The sequence below is a fragment of the Vanacampus margaritifer genome, chromosome 5 (assembly GCF_051991255.1).
Source record: "Vanacampus margaritifer isolate UIUO_Vmar chromosome 5, RoL_Vmar_1.0, whole genome shotgun sequence".
In the NCBI taxonomy this organism is placed as follows: Eukaryota; Metazoa; Chordata; class Actinopteri; order Syngnathiformes; family Syngnathidae; genus Vanacampus; species Vanacampus margaritifer.
In genome coordinates, this window is record NC_135436.1 from 23,501,225 (window position 1) to 23,518,573 (window position 17,349).

The 17,349-nt window shown below is 41.2% G+C and overlaps 2 protein-coding genes across 9 annotated transcripts in view; one reads left to right on the forward strand and one right to left on the reverse strand.

Annotated features, from left to right (window-relative positions):
• Positions 1 to 10,488, reverse strand: igsf10 (immunoglobulin superfamily, member 10). 3 transcript variants are annotated; one of them, XM_077565881.1, is made up of 9 exons: positions 10,265 to 10,488; positions 9,187 to 9,316; positions 8,659 to 9,049; positions 7,128 to 7,892; positions 5,325 to 7,043; positions 4,019 to 5,233; positions 2,907 to 3,810; positions 2,366 to 2,732; positions 1 to 2,293 (listed from the first exon to the last, which is right to left on the reverse strand). In XM_077565881.1, the coding sequence occupies exons 1-9, from the start codon at positions 10,486 to 10,488 to the stop codon at positions 749 to 751; spliced, it is 7,260 nt and encodes a 2,419-aa protein (XP_077422007.1). In that variant the 3' UTR covers positions 1 to 748. The 3 variants fall into 3 exon arrangements, with proteins under 3 accessions (XP_077422007.1, XP_077422008.1, XP_077422009.1); XM_077565882.1 differs by lacking the exon at positions 10,265 to 10,488 and having other exon boundaries at positions 8,659 to 8,939; positions 9,013 to 9,049; positions 9,187 to 9,204; XM_077565883.1 differs by lacking the exons at positions 8,659 to 9,049; positions 9,187 to 9,316; positions 10,265 to 10,488 and having other exon boundaries at positions 7,128 to 7,236; positions 7,368 to 7,486.
• The window catches only part of aadac (arylacetamide deacetylase), a 21,963-nt gene continuing 14,291 nt past the window's right edge, over positions 9,678 to 17,349 (forward strand). For 5 of the 6 annotated variants that reach the window (XM_077565890.1, XM_077565894.1, XM_077565895.1 and 2 more), the window contains exons 1-2: positions 9,874 to 10,173; positions 10,287 to 10,446. The gene's annotated coding sequence lies outside the window, so the exon portion shown is untranslated. Of the gene's footprint in view, positions 9,825 to 9,873; positions 10,174 to 10,286; positions 10,447 to 17,349 lie in introns of those variants that run through there. The other variant, XM_077565891.1, reaches the window with a different exon arrangement.

Sequence of the window (17,349 nt, forward strand, 5' to 3'; positions counted from 1 at the left end):
GAATGTTAAAGGTTTATTATTCTCCCATACATTAGTAGGTAACACACAAATATATACTGTATTATTACAGATAAGCATAATGTATAACATTACTTTAAATTCTTGTGTACAACACAATCAATCACAAGACTTTAAAATTGTTTTAACTGCGCACGGAAAAATAAATTCATCTGCTTCAAAACAGAATTGTGGAGTCGTATATCGTAGCAAAAATATTATGCATCCAGTGTAAAACAATCTTCATAACTAAAACACCAAAATAGTCAACATTTTATGGCTTGTTCTTGCAAGATTTGCATAACACAGTCACCGACAGTATCTTCTTAATTTGCTGCTGAAGGACAAGCTGCTGACAAGACTGTATGTGCTCTAAATGAATCCATATGTGTGGCCAGCATTAGACCCTCACTGGAATCACTTTGGGTTAGAATGTATGAATACTTTCTGCTCCTACAGAATCCCCCCACATGAATGAGTACCAGCTAAGATTTTCCAGACATTCAGTTCCAACTTCCAATAACAAATATCTGTCCCACCAGATGTGCTTTTTTTTTTTTTTTTAACTATTCTTTTCTTAATTCCATTCAATTGCTTCTGTCTCTTAATGTCCTTTCCTCATTTTAAATCCACTGACAGCCATTTGTCACCACCAACATACAAGCGGTCATCTTAAATTCACATACAGGTGGGTCCTTCACCCTACAGATCCAAAATGTCTGTTAAAGTCTGTTTCCTTCTGCGTTGACATTTAAAGTACACGCACATAAACAGACTTGAGGTCGGCACCCAGATGGTTCTTGGCTACACATTTATACGTGCCCGAGTCAAAGGCCGAGAGCCTCTGGACCACAAGCGTGCCTTGAGGGTGAAGCAGTTCACTTCCTGACCGCCTCCCTTGTTGTGACATTGATAGAATGGAATGATCCGGCAGCTCCCAGGTGATCTCTGGCTTGGGTACACCAATGGCAGCGCAGTTGAGCTTAATAGGGGTTCCTGCCATTAAACTTAAGGTAGGAGGTGGCATCGTAGTGATGCGTGGAGCATAGGCAATGATAACAACAGGGACTGTTAGCACAGCCTCCCCAGCATCATTCCGAGCTCTGCAGACATAGTTCCCTCGGTCGTATAGAGTGGTATCCTTTACTACTAGAGTACCGTTCTCCAGCAAATTGTAACGCCCCAAGACTTGAGGCTGGGTAAGAATGTGGCCCCCAGGGAGGGTCCAGTAGATCCTGGGTTTTGGACTTCCATCAGATAGACAGTGAAGGAACAGAGAATCCCCAAACATACTGCGTATTACGCCCCTCGGCCTTGTAAGGATGTAAGGCTTCTGCCCCACATCCAAAATGATGAGCTTTTCAATGTATCCCATGATGTTCTTGGCACCACAGCGGTATTTCCCAGCATCCTCGACACGAGAGTTATAGATGACTAAAGTCCCATCGTTATCTACCCGTCTGTGGGAATTACGCCCACCGGTAAGCCGTGTTCCATCAGGTAGAATCCAAGTGATATCTGGTTTTGGGTGTCCATCAGCAGAGCAGTTCAGAACATTGGTTTTCCCCAAAGGAGAGACAATCCGTTCATTGAAAGGGTTTTTAAAAATGGGTCTTCGCAGCGTATTGGTCACCTCGAGCTGTACCGCTAATACAGACTCTCCTCCATCATTTGTCGCCATGCAAATGAACTCTCCTGTATCAGTAGGGCGTATATTACGAATTTCTAAAGTTCCATTATGATGGACATTAATTCTACCGCCAAAATATGGCGCCCTCAGAAAGATGTTGTCTGGCATTATCCAGGTGATAGTTGGAGTTGGATTGCCTTCAGCTTTACAATCTATAAATTTCCTGGAATATTTCGTAGAGAAATCTTTTAAAACAGTCCTGTTCTGATGGTAGCCGTTGATCACAGGCGGGTTACCACCAATTTCAAGTTTGTAGACTCTTCTGGTTTCACCACCTGGGTTGCGAGCCATACAAACATACTCTCCACCATCGATTGGCTTTGCATTCCTGATATCCAGAGAGCCATTTACGTGCAACAAGTAGCGTTCATTAGATGCTGCTATGACGTCATTGTTAGGCAGCATCCACAGGATCCTGGGTTTGGGTTCACCAACTGCTTCGCAGTCAAAGCGGATGTTATCGCCGGGTTTCAGTCTGGCATGAGTCCAACTGTTTTGCCGTATCATGGGTGCAGCAGCCACAACGGTGATATGTACGTGCATTTCATCTTTTCCCACTTGGTTTTCAGCAGTACAAGTATAGTCTCCTTCCTCTGACATACCGACCTGGACAAACACATACAACAGTTTTTTAAATAAATCATAGAGTTTGACCATGGGGTACTGAAGTTTACTCACTTGATTTACATAGAGCGTCCCATTGTCAAACAGAGTGTAACGACGTATTCTCCTTCCTTCGTTAAAGGAATCAGCCTGTAGAGCACTGTTAACAACAGTTCCATCTGGAAGGCCCCAGGAGATCTCTGGCTTTGGAGCCCCCGAGGCTCTGCAATCGACCTTGAAGTCATTACCATACAGAACTTTCTTCTTGCCATGGGGCTTGTGCTCTATCTTAGCTGGCTTCATTGACACCTTGACCTTCATGAGTTGAACATCATCACCAGTCACGCTTTTGGCCATACAGAGATAGTCGCCGGCATCTTTTTCAATCGCAGAATTGATGGCCAGAGTACCGTTTTCCAAAACCTGGAATCTGCTGCCTATCCTAAGGAAAGGCATTCAAATTTAAAAGAGGAAGGGAAAAACTGTTATTAACTCGTGCTTCGTATGTCACTTAATTAATGTTATAAACATTTTCAATATACATTACATTAGGTTTACTGAACCCAATTTAAACAACTAGTTTGAGCATGTAATCAATAATGTGATGGAATCTTACCTATGTGATTGGTCTACCACTGCGTTGGATGGTAACCTCCACATAATCCTGGGTTCAGGCTCTCCAGTTGCTGAGCAGTTTAGAATGAGCTGATCTCCAAAATACAACTCAGTTACATGTTGGGATGTCACCAGTATTCTTGGTGCAGATTCTTTTCTCTCGATGGTGAGAGTCACCACCCTTCGCTCTGAGCCTGTGGAGCTGGTTGCGATGCATTCATATTTGCCATTGTCAATTGGAGCCAGATCCTTGATAAGGAGGGTTCCGTTATCATAAACCGAAATCCTCTTGTCCCAGGCAGATCTCTGAGAATTGACCAACACACCGTCGTGCAGCACCCAGTGAATCCTTGGCTGAGGGCTACCTTGACCTGTGCAGGGCAGCCATAGGTTTTGTTTTGAAACAGCCTTCACCTTCTGCCGTTTCTCCTCCAAGATACCTGGTGGAGCAGCAACCACATGTAGGCGGACTGTAGCAGTATCAGCTCCAGCTGGGTTACTAGCAATGCACTTGTAATGGCCTCTGTCAAAAACAGACACCTGTCGAATGACCAGAGTCCCACTAGCAGTCACGGAAGCCCTTCCATTTGATGTGTTGTGCTCTCTGACTTGTGTCCGGTTTGCCAGAATCCAGGATATTGTCGGTGTGGGCCGACCATCTGCCTTACAGTGAATCTCCACAGTATTTCCTGCATGAGACTTGATCTCTCTAATTTTTGGCTCTAATATACGTGAGGGATAAGCTACCACAGAGAGAGTCACGATAAGTTTATCTGATCCATGATCATTCTCAGCAATGCAGATATACTGGCCACGGTCTTTTGTATTGGCATTTTGTATTGACAATGTGCCGTTGTGCAACATCTCAAACTTGCCCATTCTTCCCTTGATGGTAATTGTGTTTCCTGAATGGGAGAGAGAAACAACAAACATATTAACTTAAGAGTGACAGTTGCTGCTCCTTGCCAATATACAGACTTTCGGTTGACAAATTTCCATTTTTTTCTTTAATAACTTAAGGATTTTCTAATCATTTCTAATGTCAAGATGCTAAACATGTCACAGTGACAATAAATAACTTATTACACCAAACAATATATACCCTTTTAGTACCTGTGCTTGAGGAGAAGCGTTTCCAGGATAGCACTGGCTGAGGGTCTCCAACAGCCTCACATGGTAAAAAGGCATCCGAGTTGGTCAAAACCGTAAAGCTAGCTGCATTGCCACCAAGTATTTTGGGTTTTCTCGTCATGAGCATAGTAGTTGGTTGAGTGCTGCCCACATTGGGACTGGTCGTGGCAAGGACATTTTTTACATTGTTTCTGTTGTATGTGTAGATATAGTCTTGTTCTGTGGTGTATATAGTCATTGTCCCAAAAGAAATGGGTTTCTCTGTAATCTCTTTGGCGCCGGTTTTCACCGTAGGTGTAGGTCTCCTTGTGGCTGTTGTGTGACCTTTAAACCTCTGTGTTGGTGATATAACATTATTGTGGTTTTGAGTGGTTGTGTAAGGTTTCTCTAATGTAGGCATTGTGTTTGAGTATATAAAAGGTGTCTTCGTTGTATAGGAAATGCCCCAGTCGACTTCCTTGTAAGCAAATGTCTCCTGCTCTGATGCTCCCGTGGTTCTGTCGATTTCCCTTGATGGTGTATACATTGGAGGTTTAGAGGCATTCTTTTGGGGAAATAAAGTTGTAAAGATAGTGGTTTCCATGGTTGTTTTCTTGTTGTCAAAAGTCTTAGTTGTGCTTATTGGATACAATTGACTATTTTTAAGTTTCTTTGAGGGTCTGTGTCCCTTAAATGGCCTCCTTCTTCGTCCTTGGCGCCCTCTCTTTCCACCAGGTCTCGGCCTGGTCGTAGTGAAATCATCAGGAATTACACCAGACCCGTATGAAAAATCTGTCTCAGGATTTTCTCCTGGGGTTGGTTCAACTGTAGGCGGGGAGGCAAGAGTTTGTGTTTGTAGTGGTGTTTCAGCAGTGGTCAAGGACTTGGAGTAATACTTTGGGCTCATTGTTGTAAGAGGCTGATCAGTGGGCTTCAGATTTGATAGCTCAAAATCTGCAGAGAACAAATCTCCATAGTCATCATCAAACAAAATGACTTTTGTTTCTGTTTTTGTGGTTGGGGATAGAGCCTCAGTTTCTGTTGGGAAGTGTGTAGAGATGGGCGGAAGAGTAGCAAAGGATGTAGTTAAGGTTACTGCTGAAGTCTGAGGTATTAATGTTTCAGTGGTGATTGGCTTTCTTTGCCTTCCTCGAATCCTTTTCTTGCCAGCTTTGCCTCTTGCCACAGTTTGTGTAGTGGATGTAGATAATTCCATATCTATGGTTGAAAAAAAAAAAAAAAAAAGTAAATTGTTGGGTCAGTTATTAAAACAACACAGAAATTCTAAGGTAAAAAAAAAAATGCTTACCTGTTGTCACTTCAATTCTGTATGGTACTGTAGTGTTGCGCTCAGACGGCTGCATAAGTTTATTGATAATGGATTGTATATCAGTAATCCTGTTGGGTTTGATGATTCTTCTGCGACCATGGAACATTCTTCTTCGCCCCCCTCCTCTACTGTTCTTGTGTGGGATGATCTGGATCTGCTGCTTGGAGATGATGGTGGATCCTAAAGGTGGGGATTTTATTGTTTGGGTGGTATGGAAGGTTATTTGATCATCCTGTCTCTGTGTGGTGGTGACAGCTGAGATTGTGGATTGGCTTTCTGGATCCGAGTGGACAAAAAGTTCTACAGGGTCTGTGCCATCCCTCATTGGAATAACATTAGGATCTGAAGTAAATGAGAACACCTCAGTGGATGTCTCTGGTTCTGAAGAATTCTCTCCAGAGAACTGGAGCTGAGTTTCTTGTGAAGAATCTTTAACAGTTTCAGGTTTGGTAATTGTTTCGAGGGAATGAAGCTCTGTAGTTTCATCAAAACTAACTGTGCCTGTGTTGGATGAAATTAGGTCATACGGTGTTACTCCTTCTCTCTCACTCTTTAACGGAATGTTTGTAAATGTGTTTTTTTGTATTGGCGTATAATCCATTGTTAATTGTTCTCTTTCTTGACTGAAAGTGATGCCGTAGCTGTTTTTTGTGACTGCTACTGTGTCTGTGTTTTCCATTTGAAGTAATCTACCTTTTTGAGGGTTATTTGTAGTGGGAAAAACTGTTGCGAGTAAAATGAGGTCGTCCTGTACCTCACCTGAGCCAATTTCATTATCGTTTGACAAAACAGTCTTTGAGACTTCTCCTGTCTTTCTTTCTTTTGTGTTTTCTCTTGCTCCATCTTGGGCCTTCTTCATGAATTCTGCAAATTTCTTTGGATCAACTTTCCTAATTGTTTTATCAAAGACCCGATTGCCAAATTTACGTTGGTTGCTGACTGAATACCTCCTCTGTCCTATTCGATTCTCTGAACTGCTTTTGCCCCGTGACCTCTGTCTGGGATGACGTCGATCAGAAACAATGGTTTTGGCTTCCTGAGAAGCTCCATCAGTTGGTTTGTAGGAAGCGATGTCACTGATGGTGTTTGCGCTGCCAGCTAAAGTTCGGTCCACCTGGCTCTGCATCTCTATGCCTGATCCATCATGATCAAAGTCTCTCAATACCTTAGAGCTTTCACTTGCTGTCACCTGAGAAACCAAGAGGTCAACACCCAAGTGATTAGCCACCAAGCATCTATAAAATCCTTGGTCCCTCATAGTAAGGCCCTCAATCAGCAGCGTGCCATTCTCATACATCTTCTTTTTCCCTTGGGTCCTGTCTAGTACTGAATTGTCTGGTAGTATCCACTGTACCGAGGCTTTTGGACTTCCAGAGCTGGTGCAATCAAAAAAAATATGTTCCCCTAGTTTCTGGGATATACGGACACCGTTGACATCTGCTTCCTCCACATCGGGAGGCATAACTGTCACTCGGAAAAACAGAATGTCAGCATCCAAGTAGTTGGTGGCAATGCAGCGATAGAGGCCCATGTCCGAGCTGTCTGCATCCCGAAGGGTGAGTTTTCCTTCAGCAGTGATTATGATTCGATTGTCCTCACTGACGTAAGGGGCTCGCACTTTAGTTCCATCTGGTAAAATCCACTCCAACAAAGGTTTTGGCTCGCCTCGGACTTGACAGCTCAATTGAAGCACCCCACCTACGTTGAAAAATGTAAACATTGTAATCAGTTTTGTAATACAATGTTGCAGATGCTTTTGGATAAAAGCAACTCAACACTCACCTGTTATTATGGTGTGCTCAGTTTTGGTTTTGTTGTCTTTCTTTATCATTGTCCAGGAATAGTGGTCTTTCTTAGGGAAGGTGTTTTCCACCCGTAGGTTGACGACAGACTGGTATTTGATATGCAGAGTAGAGAAAGTAGTTGCAGTACGGTCGAGACGCAAACTAACCTCATCTTGCATCAGCCAGGCAGGGGTAGCTTTGATTTCAGCATCAATGTTTGTGTGTAGGTCATCCTCACCCGTTTTCTTCTGACTATATTGGTACACCATTTCAGGACTTTTAGTCAACAACAAGCCTCTCTCAAGTCTCATGGGAAATTCACTGTAAGCTGCCAGGATTTGCCACAAATGTTGGATATGGTCATTGTCAATGTTGCATACCAGATATGTAGACATGCTAGTAGTGAGCGCAGTGATATTGTGACCCCCTTCCTCCTCCTCCACGGTAAGTGAGAGGTTTTCAAAATTAGATGGCCTTTGGACAGTGCATGACAGGCTGGCATCATTGTGAAACTGATCCGTCAAGTTCATTTGTATGGAGCCTAGAGGGGCAATAAAGTCTCTTGAGGAAACTGGAGTGAAGTCACCTTCATCCAAGCTGATGTTTTTTTGCTTTAGATGGGGGTGGATCCAGGGTTTGGTACAAATGAAGGCATCACTTGGAAGAAGGGACAGACGTCTCTTCTGGTAAAGGGTTGGATTTTCACAAACGGGACACAGCTGGCCTCGAGGATACCTCCTGTCCCGCTTACATTTTAGCACCCCTGGAAACATTCAAATACAATTTTTAGACTATTGTACAGAGCAACTACTCTACATTATGGGCATGGAAAGACATAAAAATACATCATTCATATATAGAAGTGTAATTTATGATTTGCTTCGATGGAAGCCAAGTCATAAATTCTAAGACAGACTGGCTCAAATACACTCCAAGCTCATTGTGTAAAAGTCAACAAAAGTTTAGAGCCGTTCAATTTAATTTCACCTGTAAAAGTTATAGTTACATTTAGTTCCTCCTGAAATTTTACCTGAAAACCAAATATTCAAGTAGTGTACAGGGAGTCTTCGTGTTACGGCCGGGTTCCGTTCCTACGCTGGCGATGCAAACTGAATTTCGATCTAGTTGGATTTCACCATTAAAATTGATATTTACATCAAAATACTTTGTATAGCAATTTTAAAAATTATATTTGTGTAACTCGGAAGAGCCGGAACCAATATTTCGTGTTTCCGCACGGGACATTCATTGCTGACGGACGGCAGAGCTGAGCTAATTCAAACTTAAACACAGAAATGTGGCGAGCCGACCTGCTCGATGGACGTCCTTTGCTGGAGGTAACAACAACACAACTTTAAATAACTTAAAAATGGCGTGATTACCGTGGGAAATTAATGAAAAAAAAGGTGCTATGGACAAGGCTCAGGCGCCGTAAAGTCGAAAGGACGTAGGTCCCATACAACGTAACTCGAAGACTCCCATTTTAACTAGAAACAAATACATCACTGGACACAAGCTATTCTGCTCACCAGTGTGCTTCTGCGTCCATCGTGGGAACCAGTTCATACGACAATCACATGCCCAACGGTTGCCATGGAGAAAGAGGTTCTCCAGGTGGCTGCACCCAGAGAAAAGCTCCGCAGGCAGGCTGGTGAGGAGGTTGTCGGACAGGTGTATGGTCCTGACCGAGGACAACTTGAACACCTGGCTGTGTCTCAGGGTGACGAAGGTGTCTGGGTGGAGCTGTTGCAGGTGGTTGCCCTCCAGATGGACCAGTTGGAGATTGGTCAGGCCGTAAAAAGCCTCTGGGCTGATGAAGTCAATGTAGTTATGGTCTATGTGGAGTCGCTGCAGACTTTCAAGGCCTTTGAATGTTTGCTTACTGAGTTCTTTCACTTTGTTGTAGGATATCTTGAGGATCTTGGAGAACATAATGAAAAATAAAACAAGATCAATCATATATACAGACAAAGATGTTGAATTTTTTTCCGGAGAGTATATTCTGGTCATGATACACCTACTCCCTTTTTTGTTAGTGATTTTTTTAGGATTTTCACCTGCAATGATCGTAGATCGTGAAATGCTTTGTCCTCAATACTGTGAATGAGGTTGCTGTGCAGCATCAGTATTTGCAATTTCTCCAGCCCCGAAAGGGCATTCTCTCTCAAGATGGTTATACTGTTGTACCTGCAAATGGAAAAATGTTCAAGTAATTATTTTTCATCACTGAAACATAATGGAGGTACACATTATCTATGGAGGGTCAACAGGTGAATTGCTCTCATGCTAAAGTGATTATATATATACTGTATATATATATATAGTTTTCTGTTAATGCATTTTAACATTGTCAATGTATGTTCTTTTAGTAATATTTGTAAGCTACTTTTTTGCTCTGATTTGTTGTTATGTTTGTTGATGCAATTCAGTGTTGCGTCTTTGCTTGTGCAAAGCACATCGAGTTGCCTTGTGTATGAAATGTGCTAAATAAATAAAACTGTCTTGCCTTGCCTATTAATTATATTAAATATACATATGTACTTCAGAGATCTTTGATTGCCTAAATATGTTTATTATTATTATTATCATTATTTTAGTTTAGCTAGCTAGTGTATGAAACGTACAAAACATAGTTGTTTTCCAAGAAGAAGAAGAAGAAGAAGAAGGCAGCTCATTAAGAACAGATGAGCTACAGGTGAGTCCACCTATTCCCTGGTCCTCAAAGGAGACAATGAAAAGGCATAGGCCAATTTGGCCATGACACTTTACAAAAGGCATTTAATTAAAGGGTTACCCACTAGTTTAAAAGCCCATTTGAGTTTTCAAAGCTATTTTGTTGTGATGTTAGCAAATTGGAACACTCAACAGTCAAAGCTAGCTTGGCAACACTCAACAGTCAAAGCTAGCTTGGCAACACTCAACAGTCAAAGCTAGCTTGGCAACACTCAACAGTCAAAGCTAGCTTGGCAACACTCAACAGTCAAAGCTAGCTTGGCAACTATAGTGACATCAAGTGCATCGTTTGGGTCCACTAAAGAACACAGGCATGTCCAACAATAATAAAGCAGAGTTCAGAAGCATTTAGTGGATAGAATAACCCCAGTCTGCTAAATACAGAGAAAAGTGGGATCTCACCCGAGATTAATTCTTTCCACAGCTGGCTGTATCTGCGCAGGCATTTGGTTCAGGTAACGAAAAGTGCAATGCACTTCCTCGGGCACGGAGCACACGCACGACGTGGGACAGTCGCCACAAACTGGGGACACAGTGGCCAAGAGAAGTAAAAGACACCCCAGGGACGGCAAACACCTCCGCAGGTAAGAGCCTCTGCAGGCGGTCATCGTGCACGGAAAACTCATTTGGCTCTGGGTCGTAAATTACAACCCACCTAGAGACGGAAAAGCACACTGAGGTCAGGATAACAGAGATGACTAATTCTTCCCAAATAGCAGCAACATTGATGCAGTAAAAGTTTTAAGGTTAAGCCTTATTTTGGTAGCTAATTAATTTTAAGTGCTTCTCTGAATGGGAAAGAGGCATATCAGGAATGGAAAGTTATTTAAATATATATATAATTGCACTCAAATTAAATCGCATTTGGAAAATTGACTTTTTTGTTTGTTTCATTTTTAATTTTTTTTCTTTTTCAAAAAAAAAACAGCAACAAGACACACAAATTTAAAGTTGAACCGCCACAATTGCACAACTCAAACTAAATGAACTACTTTTATTTAGCAAATATGCAAAAATCTCAATAATGTCCGCTTATAATAAATCTGTATTTATATTGATTTCTTTCAATTGCTCTTGTTTTGTTGACTTACTGCAAACAATTTTATCTTTGCAAATACAATTTTATGTAGTGGTTCAATAATTTTGAGTTGCAAGCCTTAAGGTGGAGAAAAAAGAAGTGATAAGAAGACATACGTCCCTCTCCTAACATTTCCTTTGATGTTCTGTCATGAATACTGTAAATATTATTACTATGAAGACTCTGATATTCTCAACCCATATATATCATATTTATGTTCTTTACAAAACAATAATATGATGGCAATGTAAACAAGAAAAATGTTATCTTACCCTCACGTGTAAAAAGAACACAGTTGCCACAGTTCAAACCAAATTACACATCTAGTAGAAGAAAGTGGTCCTGTCTAAGTCCCAATAAGCCTCCAGATAGAATCCCCAGACGGGCCCGCAGCGTGTGGAGAGCATGTCTAAGACACGCCTGAAGCTGAAACCTCTTTTTGGTCTTCTCCGCCCCCCCTCCTCTTTGCAACCTGCCCGAATGTAATCCTGGAGTAGCTGTGAAATATAAGGCCCGCTGGAAAAAGCACACATCTGTTGGGAGTGCTAAACCTTGCCAAAATAGTGGAGCTACTCATCACTGCCAAGATAATAGTATTTCATTTATCTCTTTATATTCCTGGAGAGGATTCTGAGAAGAAAAGCAAAAGTTTCAAATGAATTAAACTTATTCATACAGTTCTTCTGTGTTTTATTAGTTTGGCTTAATACTGTCTTATTGCAAACTGCTTGTAAAATATTGCGTAATACACATCACAAAAATCATCTGGCAACAAGTAGACATTAGGGATGTTCGATACCACTGGTACTTTTGACACACAACATTTCTATTAAGTCATTTTAAAGAAAGACCTTTTGTTTATTTCTGACAAAAGGCAAAACTGCAATTGAGAATTTAAATTCAAAATGAAACACAAACAACACCCTGTGATTTAGGATTCATTTGTAACTAACAAAATTGCATAACAAAATGGATGTCACAAAGCAATTGACTAGTGACGAGTGTTGCCCAAAAGTCCGCTGGAATTGCCCACAGTTTACTTGTGACCCTAATATGGACCAGCGGTATACAAAATACGTAGGCGGATGGATGCATGTGTTTCATTGGACAGCAACAATATGACGTTAGAAACCGATTCTCTGGAATTAATTTGCGTTGTAGATTAAATTTTCCTCTGCTGTTGTCACAATTATTTGGGGTTTTGGTTCTTTTCAAGCAGAAAGCCAAACATATGGCATGTTATATGTATTTATTCGTTTGAAGTCACTCATGAATTACTTCGTTTCAGAAGAGTCCAAATTATTGACCCAGTTTAAGTGTAGAAAAAATACTCAACTACCCAAATTAATTAAATTTGTCATAAAGATTTGACTGAAACCAATGATTCTGGATTCTAGTGATCGGAGCAAGAAGAGAGCTGGATGTCAAGCTCAGAGTGCCTCCCGCACAAGCCTGTAGGGGCAATGTTGTGGTTTTTGGACTTGCTAGTGGAATATATGAGCAGGTTTATACAATAATGGAGTTTTTCGTCTCTGACGGCATTGGCATGTTCCAAGATAACAATGCCAGAATTCATTAGTTGGAGAAGTAGGTGGTGAAAAGGCTATGATTTAAATCATGAATTTTTACTCATGGATTACTCACCATGCAGTAACCTGTTTCTTACTACCATATTTTCCGGACTATAAGTCACACTTTCTTTCATAGGTTGGCTGTTCCTGCGACTTCAACTCCTGAGCAATCGGGCGGGGGTATATCATTTCACAGACAGCCACAAGAGGGCACTCTAGACTTATGCACTGATATCTCCTACTCCTTAGCAATTAAATATTTAAACAGTAAACGCTAGCTTACAAAGACAACTGAGAACGACTGAACACAAATGCCCCCCCCCCCCAAAGAGAAAATCATATTCTACAGACAACAAGCTGTAAGTAGTGAACCTTCATTCTGTTAAGGCTACACATATTCAGCCTGTTCTCTATTCTTTTATTAATGTCATAACTTGCCTTCCAACATGACGTAATGTCTGTTTTTGAACAAGTAGTTTGTAAAATAAATTACCCCGCAATTTTTTCCCCCCCTACCACCTAACTATGCATTTTTTGGCCTAGTGCCACTTATACTACGGGGCGACGTATCGTCCGTATAATTCGGTATGCCTGCCCACTGGCTAGACTCAAGTCTTTGCTAGCTTGCAATTAGCGGGACTTTTGACATTAGTGCCACAATGAGTATGCACTAAGAACAACCTTGTTCTCATCTTAATGAATAATTTAATGATAATCCCTCAAGATGAGTATCTGTAAAGCTCGACTCCACTAAATGATTAGCATGCTCTCTATTTGTCAGTTGAATTTGTAAACTCAATTCATAAAAGAAGACACATCAGGCCCACATCCTTCAACGATAACGTGCATGTTTTGGCATGTAATACTTTAAAAAGTCTCCTAATTTTGTACAACAAACGAGAGAATTGAACTCATCTTTGGACCTGCTGATTAATATAAATATAGTCGCTCGCATTCTGGACCAGAGGCTCTTTTCTTTGGTTGAAAGGGACACAAGTGGTCTATTTATGGACAGTCAGTGGAACCACAGAGGAATAAGCAAGGAGATCAGATAGCCTTCTCATAAACCTTTGGATGGATGATTCATGTGCGTGGAATGAGGGGATAATGGGGATCTTTCATCTGTTGCTTCAGATCACTGGGAAGATTGGAAGGCTCATTTGTTTGCGTCTCGGCCGTTGTTTATTCCAACATCTGGATGCCACAAAATTTGGACAGCAGTCTTCTCTTCCTGGCACCTTGCAGTATTCTTCCTTTTTACAGGAACCAATTTGGTGCTAGTTCAAGGTCAAATATCTTCTCCTTATTTTTACTAGAGCTCTCACCTGCTAATGCCAGCAACACTCATTCGTCTCGTTCTCATCCCTTACAAATTGTGATAAAAGCATGAATAAATTCAATTATACATGATTCGGGGCTTATCCCCTCTAGCCAAAGTGAATTTAATCTGCTAAAAGAGCAGATTTTCCTCCTAGCCAATGTTAATTATGCTCTGGCCCGAGTCCCATCTAGAAATGAAAAGTTAAGCCTATTCTTGGGTAGCAATAAGAAGCTTAGAAGGCTGAGGAGAGAGAATGAATAGAGAATCGCATAGATTTGCGATATTATGTGTCTTGGTGTGTGTTGGATTGGAAACGCTGTGAAATCTGGATGTGATGATGTTTGCTTGTGATTGCTTATTTTCGGTCCGCTTCCCCTTTAGACAAGGACACTCATTTCCCTTGGATTGTAAGTTGACAAGAGCAACTGTATTGTTCTTCTAACAACAATACTTAAAATGTGGCCCAACTGGTAATTTGCCATGTTTGCTTCTTCTGAGTAATTGCAGGGAAATAATCGCTCACTTTGATTTTATACACTCGGTTTAAAAGCCAAAGGGCTGATCCAGCAAAAAGTCACAGCAAGCTGAAGTTTACATGTGGCAGTATTTTCTGATACTTTGCAAAAAGCTAACCAAAAAATTAGTCTTTTTTTTTTTTCTTCTTCTTCTTCTGGATCCGTACTTATTGGACTGCATGCCATAGAACATTGTGACAGGTGAGTGTATCACGTTGTTTGCAGTGCTGGGTACAGAAACGCTAATTGAGTGTCCCCCACTGTGGTAGTCTGGCAGACGAATAACTTTAATAGTGTGGTTCCGCATTCCACAACATATCAAGTTACATGAGACGCCCCCTCAACATCCTCTGCTTTTTTTTCCCCACAATTTTTGAACTAAATCGAAACTCATTCACTGCCAGCCCAGTTAAATTTTATCTTTGACGTCTATAGCCGTCAGTGGCAGTGAATGAGCCAACTAGGATATGTCCCTTGTTTTGCATGTGGTCAGTCTTACAGTTTTCTAAATTCTTTACCCAAACCTAGCTGGAAGCCTTTTAAAAAGAGGAAGAATACACACAACGATTTTGTGGATTCAGGGTTCTGTAGCCACTGATGAAAATCTCCCATATGATATTCAATTTATTAATTGGGGAAATGCTGAATATGTTTTTCGGATTTTTACTCCTCACAGTTTTTCAGTGTGCAAAACTCCCAAATAATACATCCGATTCACACCATTCAAATTTCTAATTGCTTCAAAAATTCACGCCATCCTGGGAATATATATCGTCCGATTTCCCATTACTGACACTTTTCACATGTTAAATATCATCCTTCATTACCATTTCACAGCACTTCAATGATAACAGCAAGTCCTCTGTGGCTCAGTGGTTAGCGCAGCAGAGCAGCAAACAGGAGGCGCAAAGGTTTGAATCCCACCTCAATCATCAACCTCAGTCTAATATTGCTGCTCATCATGCGCAGATCGCCTTAACAACCAGCCTAATGATCAGAGACTTATGCCGGACCACAATTAGAAACTGGAATTTGGTTTTATTTTTATCCTGAAACAGAATTACCGCACTAAATTCGTTTTGGCATTGACCCCTTCCTGCTGATTTGCAAACGTGCCGCCAGACTGCCAACCACGTCATGTAAATGGTGTTGATTCTCGAACAACCACAGAACTTTATGACATGAACCAAGTTGAGCTGGATTTTCTTTGTGTCAAGTTCAATGACTTGATGTGGGATCTGCAGCCTGGTGCTGAATGCGGTCTAGTGGTTTGAGATATTTGGAGTGTTGTCTCTTGTACTCTTCCACACTGCACACTAAAACCAGATGTTTGTCAACTGTTTGACGGATTGTCCGCAATACCTCTCATCGTTCCAAAAACATTGTAAACCAAAGTTGCACTCGGTTGAGCACAGGCTCTTCTGCACAGGCCTGAATTTTGGCAAATCAAGAGTGAATTTGTTCATCCTTTTTCCAAGGTTTTTTGGGGGGAGGAAATTATCTTTTTCCTGTGAAGAAAGCTGACGTCATTAGCGTTGCTTACCTAATGTAGCGTTGTACTTCTTCTTATGAACAACACCATGGGTTGCTTTTCGACGCGAAAACATGGAAGGAGGTGGAGCGTAACGCCTGGAGCTGATCTTCCGTTTGACCATTTGAGCTCACTCCTTTCAGCTATTTCAGCTTTTACTTTTTGATCCTGTTCAAGTTGTTTTCATGGCTAGAGTAGGATCAAGAATCGGCTACATTTCAGCCCTGTTTACACATAGTCCAGGTTTTTGCAAACGGGAAATATTTTTCTGCAGATTACCCACTCATTCACACGTCCTCGGGGTTTTTTTTCCCATTAAAAACAAAGGTTTCCAAAAACTCCATCCAAAATGGAGATTTGTGGATTTCTCCGGATCCATGTTTGCGTGTGCCCGTTGTAAACATCACTGAGACACATATCTCAAATTGTTCAGAAAAGACAAGTGAAGCTTTTTTTTTTAAATTTTGTTTTTATCATCTTTATTTTCCTATATGCTCTGTTCATGATGTACTCACTCTGATTGACTGTCTACATGAAAAAAGTCGTGTGCGCTCACAGTCCGTGCTTGTGACGTATTGTGGACGTGACGTCAAGAGTTGGGCAGTATTTAGCTAACTACTGCCACCTAGAGGCTTGGTATGATCTTAAAAACGCACTTCTCCGTTTTTGTCTGGTATTATGTGGATTTTTTTTTTTTTTTAACAAACGAGGCAGTGTGGATGATTTTTTTTTCTACACGGGAAAGGGGGGCTCTGCTTTAAAAATACCCTGTGTACAAGGACTTAGGTTTTTGTTGTTGGTGTTTTTTTTTTGGGGGGGTCACAATGGAACCCATTTTGTTGAGCATGCAAGGCCTCAAAGATAATTCATATGCTCTTGGTTCATCATAGCCTATTTTACATGTTTTGCTATACTCTTGTATATTACCAGTCTGTTTTTAATGAGCTTTCCGATGCATGAGCAAGAGCGCCAAACTTAATGCTGTGCTCAGAACTTCCTGCCGTGCTACGTGGCAACTGGCAATGGCTAATAGTCCTTCCATAGATGACTTTACAGCCAGGGGCTTCCTGCACTTTGAACATATGGACAACACACATTATTTTTCTGAAGGCCTTGGGGATCCTGCACCAAAGCTGTTTTGTGCTTCCTTCATGTCCGCCACAATAAATTCATGCTGAGTGGTCATGGGGGGGCTACAGTCCTAATGAAATCTGTGCAATTTATTTGAGCTTTTATAGCTTTTATAGGGTATAAAAGTCCCACTGGTGTTATGTAATGGTGTTATAATCCTGTCGGTTTGTCATCAATAACTGTCATCGACACCTATACATAAAAGCACCATATTGTACACGTGAGTTCATTTGTTGGGGTAGCTCTGGAAGCAGCAATAGTATTATAGCTATACACCTACTGTAAAATAACTAAATTGATCTTACCATTTTCAATATTACAGTAAATTATTCAGTAATCT